Source organism: Solanum stenotomum, chromosome 2 (assembly GCF_019186545.1).
Source record: "Solanum stenotomum isolate F172 chromosome 2, ASM1918654v1, whole genome shotgun sequence".
In the NCBI taxonomy this organism is placed as follows: Eukaryota; Viridiplantae; Streptophyta; class Magnoliopsida; order Solanales; family Solanaceae; genus Solanum; species Solanum stenotomum.
The window spans coordinates 71557195-71578709 of record NC_064283.1 but is presented as its reverse complement, the minus strand read 5'-3'; the positions used below and the strand labels follow the sequence as shown (position 1 = coordinate 71578709).

Genomic DNA, 21515 nt, shown 5'->3' with positions numbered 1-21515 from the left:
AGCACTTTTAAGCTATTTTAATTTTTTGAGTTTCATATTTGAATTATTGAGAGTGTGAGTTTTCTATTCGAACTATCACCTAATAGTTAGTAAAATACACCTCAACTAAATTCTTACGATGCGTGTACACTCTCTCTTTTGTTTTAAAAATTTCGTCATGTACTTGTCATGGTTTATTTTTTTAGAGTTAAATGATAAGAACTATGAGTATATTTTATGGTGTATTTTTTTATTATATTGATATGTAGAAGAAATTGTATTTTATAGTACTTTTCGTATAACTTTTGAATATCAAAATTTTTAATTTAAAATATTAAATTAATGTAATCTAATTTAACTTTGAAATTTTGTCAAATTGACTTTCGAAAAGTACAAGATAACAACTAAAAGGAGACGGAGGGAGTACTAGGTTAAAAGTTAAGGTTAAATGTTAAAACTATCACAGTATAAATTAACTTATTCCAATCATGACACCCACCGTCTTCTTCTCCACCTTCTTAGTCGTGATCTCGTCTTTGGCAATTAGCATGACATTGGAATCTTCGACTTGAAAGAGGAGAGTTAAAGATTTTAGAAAAGTCAATTTTAATGAGTCAGCAAATAGAACCGTTATATATGTAAATAAGCATTTCTAGACAAATATATGGTCTAATCAACATCCAATGTGTTTCGCTAATTATTGAATAATAGCTCAGATAGAAAACTCACACTCTCGATAATTTAGATATGAAACTCAATAAAATAAGATAGTTTAGACGTGTTTTCGACCATAACTCTAAATTTTAAACTTAAAAAAATGTGAGTACAAATGAGGGAGAATTTCCATTGTATGAAAAAACCAATATTGAAAATCTGCCATTGACCACCATTGTACTTTTTCTCTGTTTTCTCTCTCACCGCCTTTTTGCCGCTGTGAACAACTCCAAAAAGCCCTCTCTCTTTCTTCTTCTTCACCTTTTTAGAGAGAGAAACCCAGTTATCTTTTCGGTTTCCTTATTGATTTCTCTCTCTCTATATCTATATCTATATGTATGTATCATTTTTTCATTATTCGTCCATATCTCTATTAATTCGTCAATTAACTACAAAACCCATCTCCCATTTGTTTGATCCAACGGCCATAAATCATCTGCTTATTCAATCGTTCGACTAAGGATATGTCTGCGTAAGATTTCAACTGTTTTTAATCTCTATATAAGTATATTTGTTTGTACTTTTATTCCCAAATATGAATTATGGGTAGTTTTGGGTATTGAATGGGACGTTGATTAGTTGAATTAAATGTTGAAGCTTTACGAATGTGTACGAAATATTTGACGAAGTTGTAGTGAAAGATTGAGTTTTTTTTTTTTTGACTCTCAAAACAATAAATGTGTCAGATACAGTGAGTGTGTATATATATATTGATAACTGTGGTGGCTGACCAGCTTTTGTGCACCTCATATGCCTAACACCTCCCACCTGCAACAGCAATAGGTACCGAGTAACTTTGCCCTATGAAGGCTAGGACAAGTGGGAAGAAATCACTAATGCGTGTATTATTGGCATTTACTGTTGTATCTGAATATTGGGTTCATCTTACTTTAGCCATTACGTTAAAATATTTGTTGCCATTTTTGGAAGTCGTGATTGGCATGCACCCTTTAAGTTGCTTTGTGAGAGAGTGTTGAATTTTGGGTGATTATTATTTTCATCAATTTGTGATTTTCTATTGCTATCTGGACACCCTCTAGCATTACTTTACACTAAGTGCTGAGTTGCTATCTTTCTGTTGCTAGGGAGTTTTGTATTTGTAAATGTTGGCTAAAAGTGTCGAATTTTATTAGAGTAGATTGATATTATTAAATCGATAATGGTTTGTGGTTTTAGTGAAGAATTTACTCATGGAGTCAGTTAGTAGTTAGGCCCAGGTGCTATATCTTTACCGTATGCATTTTTTTTTACATTAGTGATTTGCTGCTGTTATGATTGTGATGTTTCTGTAATAGCCAATTTCATTATTTCTTTCGATTATTGTATTAAACTGAAGTATTGTGTTTTATGGTGGGAGGAGGGGGGGTGTTGCATTTGCATATTTGCTGTTATCTTTATGGATTACATTAAGTCTATTCTTGTTTTATTGAAGACTGAGAAGCTGAAGAAAAGGACTCACATAACAAAAAATTTAAAATATTTACATTAATTTTGAGGTTGCTGATTAATTTTTATGCGTTATAAACAGAAGAAGCCAAAAGGATATAGGAACAAAAGGTTCCATGTTCATTTCTCCCCCTTTGTTTGGGTTGGACTTCTAATGTAGTTTTTATTATAACTCATACTAATCAAATTTGGATAGACGCAAGATTGTTTGGATTCCTATCTTTACTTTGTTGTGTTCTTTGAGATTCTTTTTTTCTCTCAGTTTTTTGCCTCTTCCAATCACTTTTGTCCTCACCTTTGTTTGTTAAGTCTATGTTTTCTGGATTGTGTAATTGTCTAGGAAGGTATTACTCTGCACTGCATTAAGTAGATACGTGCTCTAGCTCAATAGGGGTGCCCTTTGCTTGTGATGTTTATTGCTGTGTTGTTGTCTTTCCCATTATCTGCACCTGGACTCTTCTACATGGACATGTAATCCTGGAATGATTTATCTTTTGTGTGCAGTGAAGTGGCTGAAGGAATTTGTGAGGCCAGGCATATGGAACCTAATGGTTACAGAAAGGGTAACAAAAGGAATCTTGTTACCGTTCAAAATGGTAATCATAGCCCGCTGAATGTAGATGAGGAGCTGGATCCATGGACTGCTTGGGCATACAAACCTCGTACTATTACATTGTTGCTTATTGGTGCATGTTTCCTAATGTAAGTTGCTTAGTTAACAGGCTTTATAAACCATTGTTTATAAATTATAGGTATTAGTTCTTTCTTGTGGCTACTTTTTCAGACTCCAATGAAGCTCTTAAAAGGTTTCTTATTTTTGTTTAGTCTTTGCTGGTTCTCCCTAAGGTCCATCTTGAATCCTGTTTCATCAAGTTTAATTATCTGCATGCCGTGCCTAACTTTTTTGAATATTAATGCAGCAAGAAATTGAACTATAAAATTTTGATGCCTATTTATTTTCTATCCTCTTATCTGAGGGCTTGCTTTTGGAGCCTATAATTTCTCATGAAATGGAAATGCAACCACTTCTGTTCCTGGGTTTCACCTCTCAATCTGGATTCGTTGTCCTAATTCTTTTGTCAAATATGAAGGAGAAATAAAGAAGTGATTGAAGAAAAGCAAACCATATACTAGCAGCCCTGCTCTTTAAAACCCGCCATTTGTCTGGACAGAGCACTTATAATCCATAAAGAAAGAGTCCCCTGCTCAAATGAATTTTGAGGGTAACATGTCTGTGACAAACAAAACTTATATGCAGTCTGTTGATCCAAATTTCTGCTAATTATGTGATTATTACTGTTCAGCAGGGGACCTATTTAGTAATAAAAGTAGCTAGCTTGCCCCTCAGAACTTCTTCTTTATGATCTTAAGTAGGATCTAGTAGTATTAATGCTCCACATTTTCCACATTAACTTTACCTGCATTGCTTACAGTTTGAATTCCCTAAGATCTGTTGGTAGCCATGCAATTATTTGTCTTTGTATTGCTGCTTCTGTTACTGACCTCACTTACCTTTTTGGCGTTCCACTCATCTTCATAATTATAGATCAGTATTTGAGCTGGAAGTTTGTATAGAAAATGGAACCTGGGGTCTCATTGTTTCTCAATTATAACAGTTGACTTTACCCTGTTCTCATTCAATGCAGAATAGGGAAAGAGAATATCTGAATAAGTCTATCAAGTTTTTCATAAAAAGATTCATAGTGGATATAGTTGACTAGTTGAGTCATCTTCTGGTTGTCCTTGGTTTCTGAATTCTGATTGCCAATTTTCATTCCGTAAGTCCAAATTTTCAGGGATCTGTTCACTTTATTGATACTGTTGTTTATTTCTACTTCTTTTAGTGTAGTTCTTGGTACTTAAATCATTCTGACCTCCTGAGCACAGCATATGGCATGTCAAAGACAAACGAAAAAATTATTAACTTCTTCCATTTCTTTGATAAGTGGGCATCTGGCAATTCCCTTCTTTGAGGAAACTAGAAGGTTGCGTTTGCATATTTAACTCTCTTTATTTACCAAAATTGTGGAAAAGATTAAACCTTACCCTCTTACCTCTTGTTCTGAGGTTTTATTGAGTCCTATTGTGTTACAGCCGAAGAATGTAATACACTTGGTCTATGAATCCTGTCCTTTCTTGTTCACTGTTTCCTAAATTTTCCAAAATTGTTAAAGCTAATATGATTTTGTGTTGGACATGAAGTTAATATTTGTATGTTCTGACTTGCTTGTGTCATCGTTATTGCAGCTGGGCAAGTGGAGCTCTTGAGCCGCAAAGTACTTCCTCCAGTGATGTTACTACTTCTGTGAAAAGGTGTACATTTTAAGCATGTTGTTTATCCAATCATTTTTTTAATTATGCACAAGAAATTGATGTAAGTAATTTGTTTTTCATCTGTTAGGGGCATTTGGGCAATGGTTGCTGTTTATCTTGCTTACTCTTTGCTGCAAGCCCCTTCAACGTAAGTTGTTTCCACATTTTGTTTGTCTAAAATGAACAAGTTCATATTTTTGGGTATTTTTGTGTTAGAATGTTGGGTGTTTCTTGCCTTAAAAAAGGAGTTAGTGGTTACTGGTATAAATGTCTGTATATTGTACACTATGTGAGCAGTAAGGATTTATCCCACCAAATTCAGATACAGGAGTAGGTGATATTCTCTATTCATTTTTATGGGATTCTTTATGGAGTTTCTTTTACTCACTTCTCAATTAGGCGAGTTCAGGAAGTTGTGTTCTTAAATTTGCATTTCATCTTTGAAATTGAAGTTGAAAGTTTTTAACCAATTAATTATAAACTAAACTCTCTGGTTTTGAATGTGTAGTTGACAATTCACCTTTTTTCCTCCTTGTGAACTTATGTGGAGTTTGTGGCAATAATATTCTACCCACTTAATACTTTAGTTCTATCATACAGGGTACTTATTAGACCACATCCTGCGATTTGGCGCCTGGTTCATGGAATGGCTGTGATTTATCTTGTTGCTTTGACATTTCTACTTTTTCAGGTAGGTTGGTAAGAAGAGTTGTGTTTTCTTACCTTCATGTTACTGAGCCAGTATCTATAGTTTCTTACATCTGTGTTTTCTTATGATATTTGTTCATGTGTTATTGCAGCCATTAAATTATATTCTGAATATGAAAACTCTGTTCCTTTATTTTCTCAGAGGCGCGATGATGCTCGCCAGTTTATGACATTTCTTCATCCTGATCTTGGCATTGGTAAGGATTTTGGCTACTCCTTGTAGAAAATTTCCGTGGTTCGTTCATGCAGGTCTGTTCTGTTCATATGTTTTGCTTTGTAGCATAGCTAAGACTGATTTGACTTGCTATGCAGAACTTCCTGAAAAATCTTATGGTGCTGATTGCAGACTCTATGTACCTGAAAATCCCACAAACAGGTTTAAGAATGTTTATGTAAGATTTTTCCTTGCACTCTTTTTACCTCTTCAATTTATTTTCTTCATGAGTTTTGTCTTTCATTATTGATTGAGACTGCTAAAAGTAATAGTTGGCCTTTGAGATCTCTCTGAGTGGTGTATTGCTTTGTAGGACACATTGTTCGATGAGTTCGTTCTAGCTCATGTCTTAGGGTGGTGGGGCAAGGCCATCATGATACGTAATCAGCCTCTTTTATGGGTCTTATCTATTGGGTTCGAGTTGATGGAGGTCAGATCCTTTATGGCGTCTTTCAAGTGCTTTAAGCAGTGGCCATTCAGTTTTAGATATAACCATTTTAGGCAAGTGGTTAACTGATTATTTCATTTGTTATAACTTATCTTTACACTGCTATGTTTCAGCTTACTTTCCGCCACATGTTACCAAACTTTAATGAGTGCTGGTGGGACAGCATTATTCTGGATATATTCATTTGCAACTGGTTTGGTGAGAAACTTTAAGCCATTTTCTTGGGTATTTATGATATAGACATATTTGGACATGCTTATGTCAATTTATGTCATATGCTCCATTATTTATCTGATGATTATTTATCACTCCACTATACTGTTACATACATTAACATAGCATGATGTTCTATTTGGTTGGTGCTTCAATTCCACCCTCTTATACCAAATCACTGGGGATTAGTTATGCACTTATGCTTCTATTTGCAGTGGTTCTATTTTTGGGGCTAATTTTGCCAAAATGTATGAAGTACCTTTAGATTGTTAAAGTCTATCAGCACATGTTCCATATAGCCCCCTTTCGCTCTCACTATTTTTCTGTTGTAAGTTGATTGGGACTCAGTTGATTCCTGCACTGTTTGGATCATGCAACTCTTTCTACATTCACCTATCTCCATCTCATTCTTCCTCCCTAATTTGGAAGGCTGTCAGTATTAAATCTGATTATCTACTAGGCCAAAATGGTAGAAACTGAAATTGTTTGTCCATCAGTTGATATCTCTTTAGACTGTAAAGGCAGCTTGTAATGCGCGTAGGTCAAATGTGGAGGAGTGATGTTATGAAAAACTGAGAGTCGATGGAGAGATGGGTAGTTTCTCAACTGGAAGAGTTTAACTTTATTCTGCAGCTCTGGCTGCAATGAAAAAGGGTTATTATGGTGAAGAAAGCCTAATTTTGTGCATCAACCTAACAGGGGATTTGTTAAGTCTTACAGTTATCTGTTTGTTGGTTGTCGAGGCATCTATGTAGCTTCCGGTTTAGCGTATCTTAACTGGTCTTTGGCCAACAAAGGATATGTAAGGTACTCTGGTATTCACTGCAGTAAAAATAGTTAGCATAATGTGGTAATGAGACTTTGGTTGGTAGAAGAATAGTCATGAGAAGGCGCATATTTCACATTTGTTTCTTAGAGTGCTCCTGTGTCTTATCTGAGGCAAAGCAAAATATGAAGGCTGAGCTAAATAGCTATGTTATCACATGTATGCAGTCTTTTTCTTGTACATAACTACATCAGGAGTCATAAGTTTAAATTTGTACTTGGATCAGAATTAGTTTAATAGAAGATGATTATGAATTACCGTTGCTTAGAAAAGATCACCAATGTAATGGCATTGTGAATGATCTCTATATTAGGAATGAAGTTATGTTAGTGAATGTGTCATGGACAATGGATTCCAGTGCTGGGAATGAGATGGAGGTGGACATCTGCATCTACTATATGGAAGTTCCAAATTTTTTTAGGACATGAATCAATTTAGGGATAGTTTTGAAGATGAGGTAAAAGATCTTGCCATTACTTCATCTAAAAAGAAAAGATCTTTCCATCTTGGTTGGCAAAAAATAGTCACAAGATGGAGAATATATCACATTTGTTTTCTTGAAGTACTCCTGTGAGCAAAATTTGAAAGCTGAGTTAAATATCTACATTATTATGTGTGTGCAGTCCTTTTTTGTACATTGTGGGTCATAGATTGGAATGCTGTTTGGGCTGAAATTCTTTTAATAGCTGATGAACATGAATTATTGTTGTTTACAAAAAATTATTGAGGTAATGGCTTTTTGTGAATGATGTCTAGTATGAGGGATGAATTATGTTAGTAATTGTGTCACGGAAATGTATGTTTGGTATGAGACGGAAATGGGTATTTACTATACAGAAGTTCTGGAAGTATTTGGGACATGACTCAATTTAGGGATGATTTAAATTTAACTGTACATGTGTTGTGTGTGCTAGTGTTGTATATACATGTGTTGTGTGTGCTACTGTTGCTATATAACAAAGTATGCATGTGTTGTTGTGTGTGTATTGCTGTAGATAATATATTATACATGTGTTGTGTGTGTGGACTGTGTAGTGTAGTAGAAAAACATATATACTATCAGAAACGTTGATAGCTATACAAACAAGCCATAAAGATCAAGTTACATCTGAACAATGATGACATTTAAATAATTTACTTTGATGATTATATTATAGATAATGTTTGAATTAGGGATCAATTGGCACATCTGGTGTCTTTCATGTTGCCAAATTTCAGAAACCAATCTGAAGATTTGAGAGAAATAATTTTTTTTTAAAATTGAGATGCCAGTTGATGGTGTCCAGGCTTCGTAGATGTTGTCATGCTAACATGAGTCAATATGATACTTGCATGTTAAGCAAAATTACAAGGGGTGGTTACACAAGAAACAATTATTAACTTTATGCTCTGCATAGCTATCTATCTATGGTATGTCTGTTATGTTTTCTTTTGTCTTGTTCTTTACTTTTTTGGTTCTCTTTAGGCATCTTGGCAGGAATGCGTACTGTTCGATATTTTGATGGAAGAACATATGAGTGGGTTGGTATAAGCCGGCAGCCAAATATTATGGGCAAGGTCTGTCTCTTCAACTGTATACGTTGATTTTAATAGTCTGTCTGGTTTGGCTGTTATTGGATTTTCTTGTTTGCATGTTCTTCTTTCTCTACACATAAAGATAATTGACATTATATATTTAATGTTTTTTGTGTGGAGACATGGTAATGCCACAACATGTGAGTAGTTTGTTGATAAATGTCTCATGTGGAGTTTGAACTCCGTCATTGCAACTAGTGTTCATTTCTGCTTGTAGAAGAGTCAAATGGTTGTGAGAGATGTTTACATTCAGTTTGATAGAAATTGTTGTTGCTGATAGCCTCTTCACCCTGTAATTATCCTGCTTTATTCCTGCGGGAATCAGCCCTGATTGTTAACTACTAATATAATGGAAATATATCACCTTCTAAAGGGTAGGTGATTATCGTGAGGTAGAATACAAATTATTCCGGGAAAATCTGTTGTTATCAGGTGTTTGCTTTATGTGTCCATCTTTCTCAAACCAGTGAGGAATCATGAAAACCTCAATTATTGGTCATTATTTAATCATACTGCATAGAATATCTTAAGTGAGATATAGTTATGACTCGACTTAACCTCCATAGAAAGAGGATTGAATTTTATTGTATAGCTCTCTGCAAGATGTTATGCGCATATTGAGCTGTACTTTTGCTTTCAAATTCTTTTAGTTAGATTCTGGATCAATATCTGCGACAATGCCTCATCCAGTTACTCTATGTTCTGGACTTCTAATTAATTCACCAAATAGTTTGGATCTGAGATGTAGTAGTTGATTGGAAGATCTTGACATAACTGTGCTAGTAATTCTAGTTGGGTACTTGTAGCTTCTGGCACAACCCCGACACTAGAGAGTATCTGAGTTGGTTATTGTGGAGTCGGTGTTTGTAAACTAAATCTCTCTTCTCGCATATTCTATATTTGACTTAAGCACTACAGATTTTTGAAACCTAGGAAGAATGTGAAAGTTATAGTTTGACAGTCATATGAACAGTTTATTGTTCGACATTTTTATCTTCTTTTGGGTTTTGTAGGTCAAGCGAACACTTGGCCAATTTACACCTGCACATTGGGATAAAGATGAATGGCGTCCCCTCCTTGGTCCCTGGCGATTCCTTCAAGTTCTCACTCTCTGTGTTATTTTCTTGACTGTGGAATTGAATACATTCTTTTTGAAGTTCTGTCTTTGGATTCCTCCTAGAAACCCTTTGATAGTGTATAGGTTGGTTCTGTGGTGGCTACTTGCGATACCAACAATTCGGGAGTACAACACTTACCTACAGGACAGGTATCTCCTACCTATTTTATTACAAGAATTATGAATTGCACTATATTTTTCTTCCATTTCCCGAATTCTGTTTTTAACGTTACTTCACTTTTCCCCCCAATACTCCACAATTATACGCAGGACACCCGTAAAAAAGGTGGGAGCATATTGCTGGCTTTCACTAGCTATTTGCATTGTTGAACTCTTAATCTGCGTCAAGTTCGGACATGGTCAGTACTCCACTCTATTCTTAGTTCTCATTTTGGTGTGTCTTATCAATTTGTGTATTAACAGTTAATCTCATCTTTTTCTGCTATCCTTCAGGATTGTTTCCTGACCCCATGCCCAATTGGTTAGTAATTTTCTGGACATGCACTGGCGTTGGCCTTGTGTTATGTTTGGCTGCATGGTCATGGCAATTACATCGTACAATGAGGAAAAAACAGCAATGAGTTTCTGCAGTAACTCCATTCTTTATTCCTTTGTGTTATTTCGGGTAACCAACCCTCTTGTAAATACCAATTACCTTTTAACTGTACATGTTTTCTTCCTAGTTTAGGTATTACAGTTGAAAATATAGTGAACCACAATTCTTTATCACTAGGTCACAGGTTGGTAAATGCCTTGTTTGTGCTGCCTCAGTTTGCAGGTTCTTTCCTAAATAATTTTTTTACAGAGTGTATGTTGTAACTTGAAAGTTTTGCAATTTCAGTTCTATATCCAGGTACTCGAAATTTACCCTCTCCTCATTGCAGTTGGACTTTATTATTCCCATCCAAATTGTGTCTACTTTGCATGGCTCTCAAAAGTTCTTAGAAACTCGTAAATCATGCTTACGAGTAGAGTTTTTATCTCTTTCTTCCTCCACTTCTTACCTCATTTCCCCCTCCAGGGCTATTGTTCTCTCGAAGATCATCGAGTCTATGGGTGGTACAAGTTTCTGAGAACTGCCTTGACCAATAGGAAGCACAGATAATTTGGAACAAAGAGAGTTCAGACTATGTTTTCTTGCATGAGGTATGATACATCTAGCATCTTTGACAGTGCTTCTTGAAAGTAGATGCTGTTAATATTAGTGGTTTTCAAGCTAACATAGCTCTAGTCTACCATCAAGGGGAGTGCACTCACTACTATTTTTCTTGTGGTTGACTTGAGAAACAATACCCAGTCTATAGAAATCGAAGGACAAGAAACTATAGGAGCAATATTACAAGTGCTAGTATGAGCGGATTTCGTTCTACCCTAATTTGTGTCCTTCATAACTTCTTACCTAAAGTTATGTCTTTGGTAAGTTGGAACTGCATCATGTCCTATCTAATCACCTCTATTCAATATTTCTTTGATTTACCCCTGCCTTTTGTGAAACCATCTATAGAAAGTCAACTTCTTACACCTCCACCTTGCGGGATTCATACATCCCTTGTTAATATATTGGAATGATCTCAATCTCATTTTTCACATCTTGTCCTCCTCCGAAGTCGTTTTACAAATATCCTTACTTCTAATCCTATCTCCCTAGTTTGTCCTTTGCCCACACATCCATCGCAACATCCTCATTTTCGCAACTTTCAAGTTTTGAACGTGAGTTTTTGAGTGGCCAACCCTCCTTTCCATACAACATAGTTGTTTTAACTACTAGTATGTAGAACTTGCCTTAATGACATTTTCTTATTACACAATTCTCTAGATGCGAGTCAATTTCATCCATTCTACACCAATACATTGAGTGACGTCCTTGTTTATCTCCCTTTTTTTTTTTTTTTTTAATAATAGATTCAAAATAGTTGAAACTTCCTCCCTTTTAAATGACTTGTGTATCAAGTCTCACTTTCACACCCGTCTGATGTATTACGTCATTGAACTTGCACTTCAAGTATTCAGTCTTGGTGTTGCTCAACTTGAATACTTTAAACTACAGGGTTTGTTTCCAAACTTTCCACTTGACGTTAGCTCCATCGCAAATCTCATTAATCGGACTGTCATCCACAAATAACATATACTTTTTGACACCTCACCTTGAATTTATTTAACAACAATGTAAAAAACAAAATCACGAATTACATTAAAATAGGTAGAATATTTCGTATAATTTCATCAAGAAAAAAAACAATATAAAGCAATACAACAAAAGAAATAACGGAAATGAAGAAGCCATAACTAAGTAAAATCCTGAACAATATTAATAATCACAACAAATACAATAATCAAAATACAAAAAACATATAGTTACGAAACTTCTTATTGCAAAAGAAATACTGTAACTAATATTATGTATGAAAGAATAAGTGAGACAGATAAATAGTAATACCATTATTTATTGAAAAAAAACACTTCTAATTCTTCTCCCCTCTAAAATTAATTAAGTGGACCTTAAACTAAAGTTTTGGTCGTTGCGCCCTTTATTATTAGTCTTATCATACATCAAAGATGTCTAATAGCCTAGTTGATTCATTCAGATTCGACAATATGTCACATGGTTATCTTTACTCGGTGTCTGTAGTCCGCATTGGTGCTTCGATTAAATTTTAAATAGCATATTGCAGGGTTCATTTGGGATGCCGCTCCCCCTTGGATTTTTTTTCTAGATATATATAATAGATGTTGAATCTTGGATATTTTTTACAAATATTTTAATTATTATAATGTAACAAAGAATAGTTTTGTAACTTTACTACTATGCCTCAAATCAACCTCATATATATAGCCAATGTGCATCACTCAAATAATTCTCCGACCACACAATGTCCTCAAATTAGCCGGATTCAGAATTTTGAGTTCATAAATTCTAAATTTTACAGGAAAAATTAATTTATCGAGTTTTAGATAATTCAACACAATTACAAAATCTTAATTAAAGTAACTGAATTCTAGTGAATCCGTAATTAAAACTCCTACTCCTCCCCATCCACAAGGCATGCACCTAATTTAATTTAATACTCCAACCAAGCATGGCTTTGACATTAAACATCACCTAATAACTAACTTGAATTTGGTTGTGCTGTAGTGATAAGATTGTTTCATCCTTAACCAGAGGTCTTAGGTTCAAGCTCTGGGTATGGAGAAAACCCTGTTGAGAGAGTCACCCCCAAATAAGCCCTGCAATATGCAATCCAAATTTTATCGGGGCTTCAACGTGGACTCCGAAAAAAAAAAAACACCTCCTAATAAAAGGCAATGGAATCTTTTTTTTTGTCATGTCAATAAATGCTTTGGTGTTTTATGACCATGTGGGTAATGGGTTCATGATGAATTTAACTCAACCAATTCACTTAAATAGCCTCTGCTTCACCGTTTACCCCTAGTCATGTGAACAAGTCTGTCACTAACTGGCCCCCATATCATTGCAATTTGAGATTCTTGCAAGTGATGATGCATCCAGAATTATGTTTACGGTCTATCAGAAATTGTTTTTCTATCTCATAAGAAAATAAATATAGTCCGCGTATATTTTACTTTCATTTGATCTAACTTATAAAATTATAGTGAGTATGTTATTATCGTTGGTGATGCATCTAGAATTATATAAGTTGATAGTCTATCGAAAATTATCTTTCTACCTTGTGAGAATACAAATATTGTCTACATATATCTTACTTTCATCTGATCTAACTTATAAAATTGTAGTGAATATGTTATTATCGTTGGAGATGCATCTAGAATTAAGTTGATAGTCTATCGAAAATTACCTTTCTACCTTATGAGAATACAAATATAATCTACGTATATTTTACTTTCATCCGATCTAGCTTATAAAATTGTAGTGAGTATGTTGTTATTGTTGGTGATGCATCTAGAATTAAGTTGATAGTTTATCGAAAATTGTTTTTCTACCTTGTAAGAATATAAATATAGTCTACATATATCGTACTTTCATCTGATCTAACTTATAATATTGTAGCGAGTATGTTATTATAGAATTAAGTTGATAGTCTATCACATATTGTTTTTCTACCTTATAAGAATATAAATATAGTCTACGTATATTTTACTTTCATCTGATCTAACTTATAAAATTGTACTTAATATGTTATTATCGTTGACGATACATCTAGAGAAAAGACGTTTATGTTGACCTTGAGGATGAACGTGATGATACTGTTGAGCAGCAAATTGAAAAGATAAGAGAACAACTCATTCTTGATTCTTCCATGGACAATTTATTTTTGTAGGCCAAAATTTTAAGATTGTGATCTCAAGTATTAATATCTAGATTTGAAATGTATTATTTATTTATATTTTTTTTGAATTTTTTAACACATAGAAGTAGGTGTTATTTAGAGTCATAATTTCATAACAGTGTTTGGATATGCAGGATCGTGATTGATTTCAAATATCATATACTCCAAAAAGTATGACTTGAAATTCTAAATCGTGATTACACAAAAAAAATATTAAAGGTAAAACTTGAGTTACAAGTTTATATTTTGTAAAAAAAAAAACCATCAATTAAAAAAAAACTATTTACTACTATTGTTGACTAGTGAAACTTTATGAAATTATGTATATTTGAAAGTTTTGTAATCGCAAATATTTATTTATAAAAGGAACATAGAGCTATTATTTATCAATGCAGCGCCTTAGAATATTTTTAATATCTTGTTTGTGAACTATGATTTGCTCATTTGATAAGATTATAAAAGAATTAAAATTTTTACAATAATTTTCACAACACGTGAGATTTTTGTGTTTACAAAAAAAAAATACGAACTTAAGAAATTCGAATTACATACCCTAATAATTAAAGACTCAAATTGAGTAGTGGATGAACAAATTTAAGTAGAATCTAACATAAATGAGGCCAATACATATTACTTGTCATGTGCAAATTGGTGAGTATACAAACAAGGACAAATCCCATATCAATCTTAAAAAATCTCACTCTTCAATAATGAAATTTGGTGACCACACAAGTGATACATCTAGATACAAATCTACATTAAAAGATTTATTACTTGTAGACCTTCACACTTCAAGACACAATTTTGTGATTATACAAATAAAATAAATTATAAGTTGTACTCTATAAAGATGTGATTGACCATATTACTTGTAGAAGATCACACTAGCTTGAAGATATAAACTTGATGACCACACAACAAATATTAGGTACAATCTCCAAAATATAAATTGTCAAAATTGAGCTCTCTTTTTTCTAATCTTTTTTACCCCATCATGTTGTTGTTAACTCATTTTAGCTCAAGAAGCCTCTCCTTTGCCATTTCTGCCTGTTAAATGAAATCAACACATAAGCCTTAGCAATCATGGTGCATGGCAAGTCGGAAATTTCGTCAAGAATGTTCATGATTTAATATGTATTTATACAAAAAATAATGTATGACCTATATATACAGAATAATTTTCTAACGAAGGTGAAAAAGTACCTGTTTTTTCCAATTAGTGAAGCTTGTAATGATAGAAAGGAGAATAGTTTGAAGTGTTGCACCACATAATATGCCAATCCATAGACCTTTTCCCCTAAGTTCTAACCAAAAACCCAATAAAAGAGCTATAGGAATTCCAAATAGGTAAAATGAAGCAAGATTGACATAGGCTCCAATATGTTGCCAACCACACCCCCTAGCAACACCTACAAAAAAATAAAAATAAAAATGAATCAATCCACATTAACAATATATTATATATAGAAACCATATTTTGCACCAACTTTATTCCGATCTTCACTAGTCTGAGACGATCATCTGTTCAAGTACCCCTTCTTCTACTCGAGCCTCATCATAACCATTTTTTTCATCTCATTCATATTCTAAAGGACTCTTTCATATTGCATTGGCCCTAGCAACTAGCAACACAACATAAACTCTTCAAACGGATCCTTCTTTTCTCAACTCGCCTTTTCTTAAAGTTTCATACTACTACTATTCAAGTGATACGTGAATTGCTCAGGAGAGAGAGAGAGATTCAGAGTGCAAATAAAACATTAAAAGTACTACACAGAGAGATGATTAGTAAAATGTCTAACCTGAAAGAGAAGCTTGTAAGGCATCCATTATGACAGATAATGAAAGAAGAGGAGCAATCTTTGCTACATAGTTCACAACTTCCATCTCACTACTGTAAATGAAACCAAAAATGTTTCGACAACCAAATAGAGTCGCGCTTATTAGTATAGCCTCCATTACTGTAAGGAGCATCACTGTGAAAACAGAAATACGCGCTCTTTGTGAATTTCCAGCTCCTAACTCGTTGGAAACTCTCGTGCTGATAATTAAACGAAACGTTAGAGCTTAGAACCTCAATGCTCAAATATAACATACCATTAGAATCTTATAAGTTCATACCTTACAGCACTAGAAAGACCATATGGAATTGAATAAAGTGTAGCAATAGTGTTGAGGCTGTAAAACAGAATGTCACAAGAAGAAAGTCAGAGAACGAACTTATTACAGTCTGTTTCATCTAAAAGTTTAAACTGTTACAGTGATCGATAAACTTACCATACAGATAGCACTGAAGTTTCAAGCTCAGGATTTGGCAATAGCCCGGATAACAACACAATGAACTCGAATGACCATCCTTCAAGACTACATCAAAGAAACACATTATACAATTGTCTAACAATTAGTCAATAAGTTTTAGCTGAAACATACCATATCATGACAGCTGAAGGGATAGCAAAACGAAAGAACTCTTTCGTTCCATAGAAAATCTCTGATGAAATTGGCACACGAGTTTTCTCACAAGCAGGGGAAAACCTCATGTATGACGCGAGAATTGTGACATTTAACCAAATGGATATGTCCATTGCGAATGCAGCCCCAATATTCTTGAAGCCAGTGTGAAAAACTAGTAACCAACATAGTGGTACATGAATAGCTATTGTTACACATGAACTTATGATTAAAGGAAAGATCATACTTTGCATTAGATAATATCGAACGAGGGGCTGAAGAGCTGCACTACCAAAGAGAGTTGGGATTAAACACATTATGAATCTTCCAGCTTCATGTGAAATCTGAGGATCTTGTCCGATGAATACGAGTAATCGTCCTATGTATATCCATAACAAGGACAGGGGAATGCAAACTATAAATAGACAGAAGATAGCTGTGTATGTTTGTGTTCCAATTTTCTTGTATTGCTTAGCTCCATATGCTTGTCCACATAGTGTTTCTAGTGCACTCGCCATTCCTAGCTGCAAAATTACAAGTGATTTTTTCAGCTAAGTATATGTGATATGCAACTTGAAATTACATATTTTTTCCCTCAAAACAGAGATTTTATTTTGTTTAGATATTTGTCTGGCTATAAGTCATTTCATTAAGAATATAACAACAATAACCAGGATTTCTATAATATGAGTGCACTGCTGAAGAAACGAGAAGAACAAAAATACATTAAGTGGGAATTGATCCTTTTGTTTCTATTGGTAAATAACTAAGCTTTTAAGTTTTAACTAAGTGCACCATCAAGCCTTTTTGAAGTGTGGGTGCCAATATCCAACGGGCGGTATTAGATCAATTCTAGAAATATGTACGTCAAAAATCTAGTTTTGAAGAAAGATCACAGGTTTGCGTGCCCTATAAATTACACATAAATTTGTTCCTATCAACAAGAATATACCGCGTATATTTTCATAAGTGAGATCTAGGGAAGGTGGATATATGACCTTACTCTTATTTTTGTGGGGTAGAGAAATTGTTTATGATAACATGAAGATTGTTTAGTTTTAAATTATTTCTAAATATAGAAAAATGTGATTCTCTTACCAATAAGAGTTGTGATGAAGTGGGAACCGATGCAGGTACCAAACAAACGGTGCGAAACCCAAAAGAAAAAGAAGAAGAGAAGATGACGTTCTTTTTAGGAGAGACCAAAAGNTGTGAAATCTGAGGATCTTGTCCGATGAATACGAGTAATCGTCCTATGTATATCCATAACATGGACAGGGGAATGCAAACTATAAATAGACAGAAGATAGCTGTGTATGTTTGTGTTCCAATTTTCTTGTATTGCTTAGCTCCATATGCTTGTCCACATAGTGTTTCTAGTGCACTTGCCATTCCTAGCTGCAAAATTACAACTGATTTTTTCAGCTAAGTATATGTGATATGCAACTTGAAATTACATATTTTTTTCCCTCAAAACAGAGATTTTAGATATTTGTCTCGCTATACGTCATTTCATTAAGAATATAACAGCAATAACCAGGATTTCTATAATATGAGTGCACTCTGTTTCAAATTATAATTATCTTAATTATTTTATCATTTTACAAGTTCAACACAAAATTAATTATTCTTTCCCATTTTACCTTTTATACTAATTGTTCTTGAAAAGACTATAAACATCTAAATCATGAGGTAATAGCACACAAATAGAGTAAATAATCGACCAAGAGAGACTACACCATATGACATAATTAAGGGTAAAAGAGTCAAATCTCCACCTAGTTAATTTTTTCTTAAAAAAATATTCCAAAAAATACGACAGATAATCTGAATCTGAAAATATGTTTTTGGAAAAAGAATAGTAGTACTATATTTTTGTGTACTCTTTCTCTATACAAGTTACAACAAATAATTAGGTAATTCAATTGTTTATTTAGTTCAAATTAGGACGAATTTGTTTCTAGATTTAATCATGAATAACGTGTTATAAAAACAAAAGTATTTGAACTTTATAAAAAAAAAAGCAGCCGATAATTATTGTCAATTGTTTTGACCATGACCAAGTTGATAAACACGTTGTACAAGAATCATTAGTTTTTCTAGCATTTATTTTTATACGATCGATCGTTAGGTAGTGTATAAGAGTTATGTAAGTATTTGTACAAAAAATCGTCATAAGAGAATTTTTATACTTAGTTTACGCACGATTTAGTTATTTATGTACTGTTTATTAAATTCTATACATAGCAAATGAATGCTAATATGCTATCGAATATGATATTACTTACATAAATAACTTAATTCCTGACCCGCTATCGTATAGTGGGAACTGCCAAAGAAACAGGAGACAACAAAAGCAGAAATCTTGGGCCCTTTTCTCTGATGCTTCATTTTAGTACATTATTTCTACGTATTTTTAGTATAAGATTATAAATTTAAATATCATTTTATTTTGAAAAAAAAAATTAAAAAAATATTTTTTTACTTTTTAAAATTTCGTGTCAATAGAAGACTAGACAAACAAATTAAAACGGAGGAAGTACTCGATAATGATATTTCAGCTACCTGATAGCTATACTTTATTTTGCTTTCATATTTGAGTTTAATATGAATATTTCAAATTCCTCTTCTTCTTTTTTGTCTCTTTTATTTTGGAAAAAATAAATGATAGAGAGCAAAAAATAAAAAAACTTCATGATTTAAATTCAAATTCATCTCCATAGATTCATTAACCAGCACAAGTAGGCATTGTTTAATATGTTGAATGGTGTAGCCTGCCATCTGATCTAACTAATCTTATTATTAATATTAGAAATTGTTACTTAATTATCATATCTTCAACACATAGACAATGGTTTTGCACTATGTTGCTCAGATTCTTCAAAAATGTTATTTTTTAAAGATAAGATACATAACATAATTTTTGAAGCAATTATCATATCTTCAACACAAAAGATAATGGTTTTGCACTATGTTATTCAGACTCTTTAAAAATGTCAGCAAAAGACACGTACTGTCAAATTCTTCAAAAATAGTGTACTTTTTAAAGATCAGATACATAACACAATATTTGAAGCAATTATCATATCTTCAACTCAAAATATAATAGTTTTGCACTCTGTTGTTCAGACTCTTCAAAAATATCATCAGAACACATACTGTCAGATCCTTTAAAAGTAGTGTATCTTTAAAAGATCCGACACAGATGCAACGACGACAATCTAATATTTGAAGAGTCTGAACAACGTGAAATAAAAAAGAAGGAGATGGATATACATACAAGAAGAGTTAAGCCAGTGACAGTAGCAAGAGAGACAGCAATAGCAGTGCTAGATAGGTAAAGTTGACCTAAATGACCAACCATCATCATAGATATAACTTGTAACAAATATTGTGATAGTGTTACTGATGCCATTGGCCCAGCCAAATAACCAATCTTCTTTATTTCCATCCATATAACATCCCATTTCACTTCTTGATCTGTCAACACAACTTCAATATTATTTTCCTCTAATAATTTCTCTTTTACTAACAATCCCTCTTCTAAATAACTTCCCATTTTTTTTTTTCTATTTTTGTTGTGTGTGTTGTTGTGTTGCTCTAGTTTTCATTAAAAGTAATAGAATAGAGTACCATTTATATAAACCTTGCATGTGAGGAGGAGGAGGAGGGAGTTGTTGGAGACCACTAGACCTAATTATGTAGATGTGTTAATTAGGCTAGGTGTGAGGGGATGGAGAAAATGGTCTTATTGATTCATACTTATTCGCACCAGGTGTTTACATTACGTTAAATAAATGAAGGAAACATTTATTCGTTTATTTTGAAAGTTACTTCTGGTATATAATCAATCTGACCTTTATAATAGTGATGATTATCTTTGATCGATAACAATATTTTATTATAATGATTACATTTTTCATGGAGCTGATTGTTCATGTTATATTATATGCAGAGGCAAAGCCAAGGTTAGGAGTTTGGGGGTACTAAATCAATTTTGTTTAGGGGTTCACATGTTGATAAATATATATTTAATTAATTTTCTAATATAAATATAGGGTTTACGAAAAAGCTAATGGGTTCGTCCGAACCCATGAAGCCTCACCTAACTCCGCCTCTGATTATATGTTCTAATAATAACATTTCCTATTATATACAAATAAACAATGATTTATAAAAAGGTTCGAGTGTACTATTTGAATAAAATAAAAATGTACATAGTTGGCAAAGTTTCATTGTTTGAATTTCCCTTAATTAACCCTCAATTAATCTCCACCAAATGGAGTTTTTATTTATTTTCTATATCTACCCTAACACCATAGAAATAAGCATCTCCATTTAATTGGAGCCCAAAGACCAAATCTACATCTATTAATTATATTAATTGGAGTTTTTATTGAAAATTTAATGTTTCCCCAAACTAGCTAAGAATTTAAGTAGACAACGTATATATCATCAAATAAAAAAGTTTGTTTTCTTTTCGTTCAAAAAAAAAATTGGTCTAATTTAGTTGTAATTTAATTTATTTCAATAAGTCTCGTGTCATTGCCAATTGCCATACCTATATTTATCTCTATTTGTAGCTTATTAAAATTTTATTTTCTAAAGTTAAATTGTTTGTTTGATATAAATACTGCATAATTTTGACATACATATATATTTTATAATATTCCTTCTGTCGTAAATTATTTGTTGTGATTTATTTTACACGCTTCTAAGAAACCAAGTTAAGACTTTAAAAAAAATAAATTATGTTCCTTATTAATATTTGAACAATCATAACATCATCTCATAGTTAAAATATTTGTAATTTTCAAAAATAGTTATTATTAAGGATTAAATGAAAAAATTAACTATTCTTTTCTTAAAACTTCTAAAATGTAAATAAAGATAATTATCTTTATGATAAAATCACGATAGATTATCTGAGACGAGATATCGAAGAAATCATAGATGGCAAATGTTTTGCATTGGGATTGGTGATTTATAAATAGTTGAGTTGGCTGCAGAGAGAGTGACAAAAATTAATTATATTATCGCGGTACATTATATTTACTCAAAACCTTAATCATGCAAACAAAATGGAGAATATCTACACATTTTTTATAATTAGATTTAAGTGTATTTTATAATTATAAGCCATCTTTAAGATCGAAATTTTACTTAGTTTAATTTGTTTGTTATATTTTTTTAATTCATTTGAA

At 32.9% G+C, this 21515-nt stretch overlaps 2 protein-coding genes across 3 annotated transcripts; one reads left to right on the top strand and one right to left on the bottom strand.

The window, feature by feature from the left end:
• The first annotated feature begins 838 nt into the window (after positions 1-838).
• LOC125856675 (CDP-diacylglycerol--serine O-phosphatidyltransferase 1-like) lies at positions 839-13883 on the top strand. Of its 2 annotated transcripts, XR_007445550.1 has the most exons (16): positions 839-1165; positions 2644-2841; positions 4387-4452; positions 4541-4600; positions 5053-5143; positions 5303-5357; positions 5473-5552; positions 5688-5804; positions 5936-6020; positions 8327-8418; positions 9450-9703; positions 9824-9912; positions 10007-10178; positions 10287-10331; positions 10575-10699; positions 13737-13883. XR_007445550.1 is itself a non-coding variant. In XM_049536271.1 (14 exons), exons 1-13 carry the CDS (start codon positions 1158-1160, stop codon positions 10132-10134), a joined length of 1323 nt encoding a protein of 440 aa, XP_049392228.1. In that variant the 5' UTR covers positions 839-1157; the 3' UTR covers positions 10135-10178; positions 10287-10354. The 2 variants fall into 2 exon arrangements, 1 of the variants encoding a protein (XP_049392228.1); XM_049536271.1 differs by lacking the exons at positions 10575-10699; positions 13737-13883 and having other exon boundaries at positions 10287-10354.
• A 719-nt stretch (positions 13884-14602) lies between these two features.
• LOC125856489 (protein DETOXIFICATION 14-like) lies at positions 14603-19922 on the bottom strand. The gene is made up of 7 exons (XM_049536048.1): positions 19592-19922; positions 16291-16835; positions 16138-16224; positions 15982-16038; positions 15663-15901; positions 15064-15269; positions 14603-14907 (listed from the first exon to the last, which is right to left on the bottom strand). The coding sequence occupies exons 1-7, from the start codon at positions 19868-19870 to the stop codon at positions 14869-14871; spliced, it is 1452 nt and encodes a 483-aa protein (XP_049392005.1). The 5' UTR covers positions 19871-19922; the 3' UTR covers positions 14603-14868.
• Positions 19923-21515: the final 1593 nt, after the last annotated feature.

Excerpts from the sequence above, each read along its gene's own strand:
- LOC125856675 (XM_049536271.1), top strand. Across the intron at positions 2,842-4,386 it reads ATTGGTGCATGTTTCCTAAT|CTGGGCAAGTGGAGCTCTTG; the intron begins GTAAGTTGCTTA and ends TCGTTATTGCAG. Across the intron at positions 5,553-5,687 it reads ACAGGTTTAAGAATGTTTAT|GACACATTGTTCGATGAGTT; the intron begins GTAAGATTTTTC and ends ATTGCTTTGTAG.
- LOC125856489 (XM_049536048.1), bottom strand. The coding sequence starts at position 19,870 with ATGGGAAGTTATTTAGAAGAGGGATTGTTAGTAAAAGAGAAATTATTA. Across the intron at positions 16,039-16,137 it reads ACTTCAGTGCTATCTGTATG|CCTCAACACTATTGCTACAC; the intron begins GTAAGTTTATCG and ends TCTGTTTTACAG. Across the intron at positions 14,908-15,063 it reads TCACTAATTGGAAAAAACAG|GCAGAAATGGCAAAGGAGAG; the intron begins GTACTTTTTCAC and ends TTCATTTAACAG.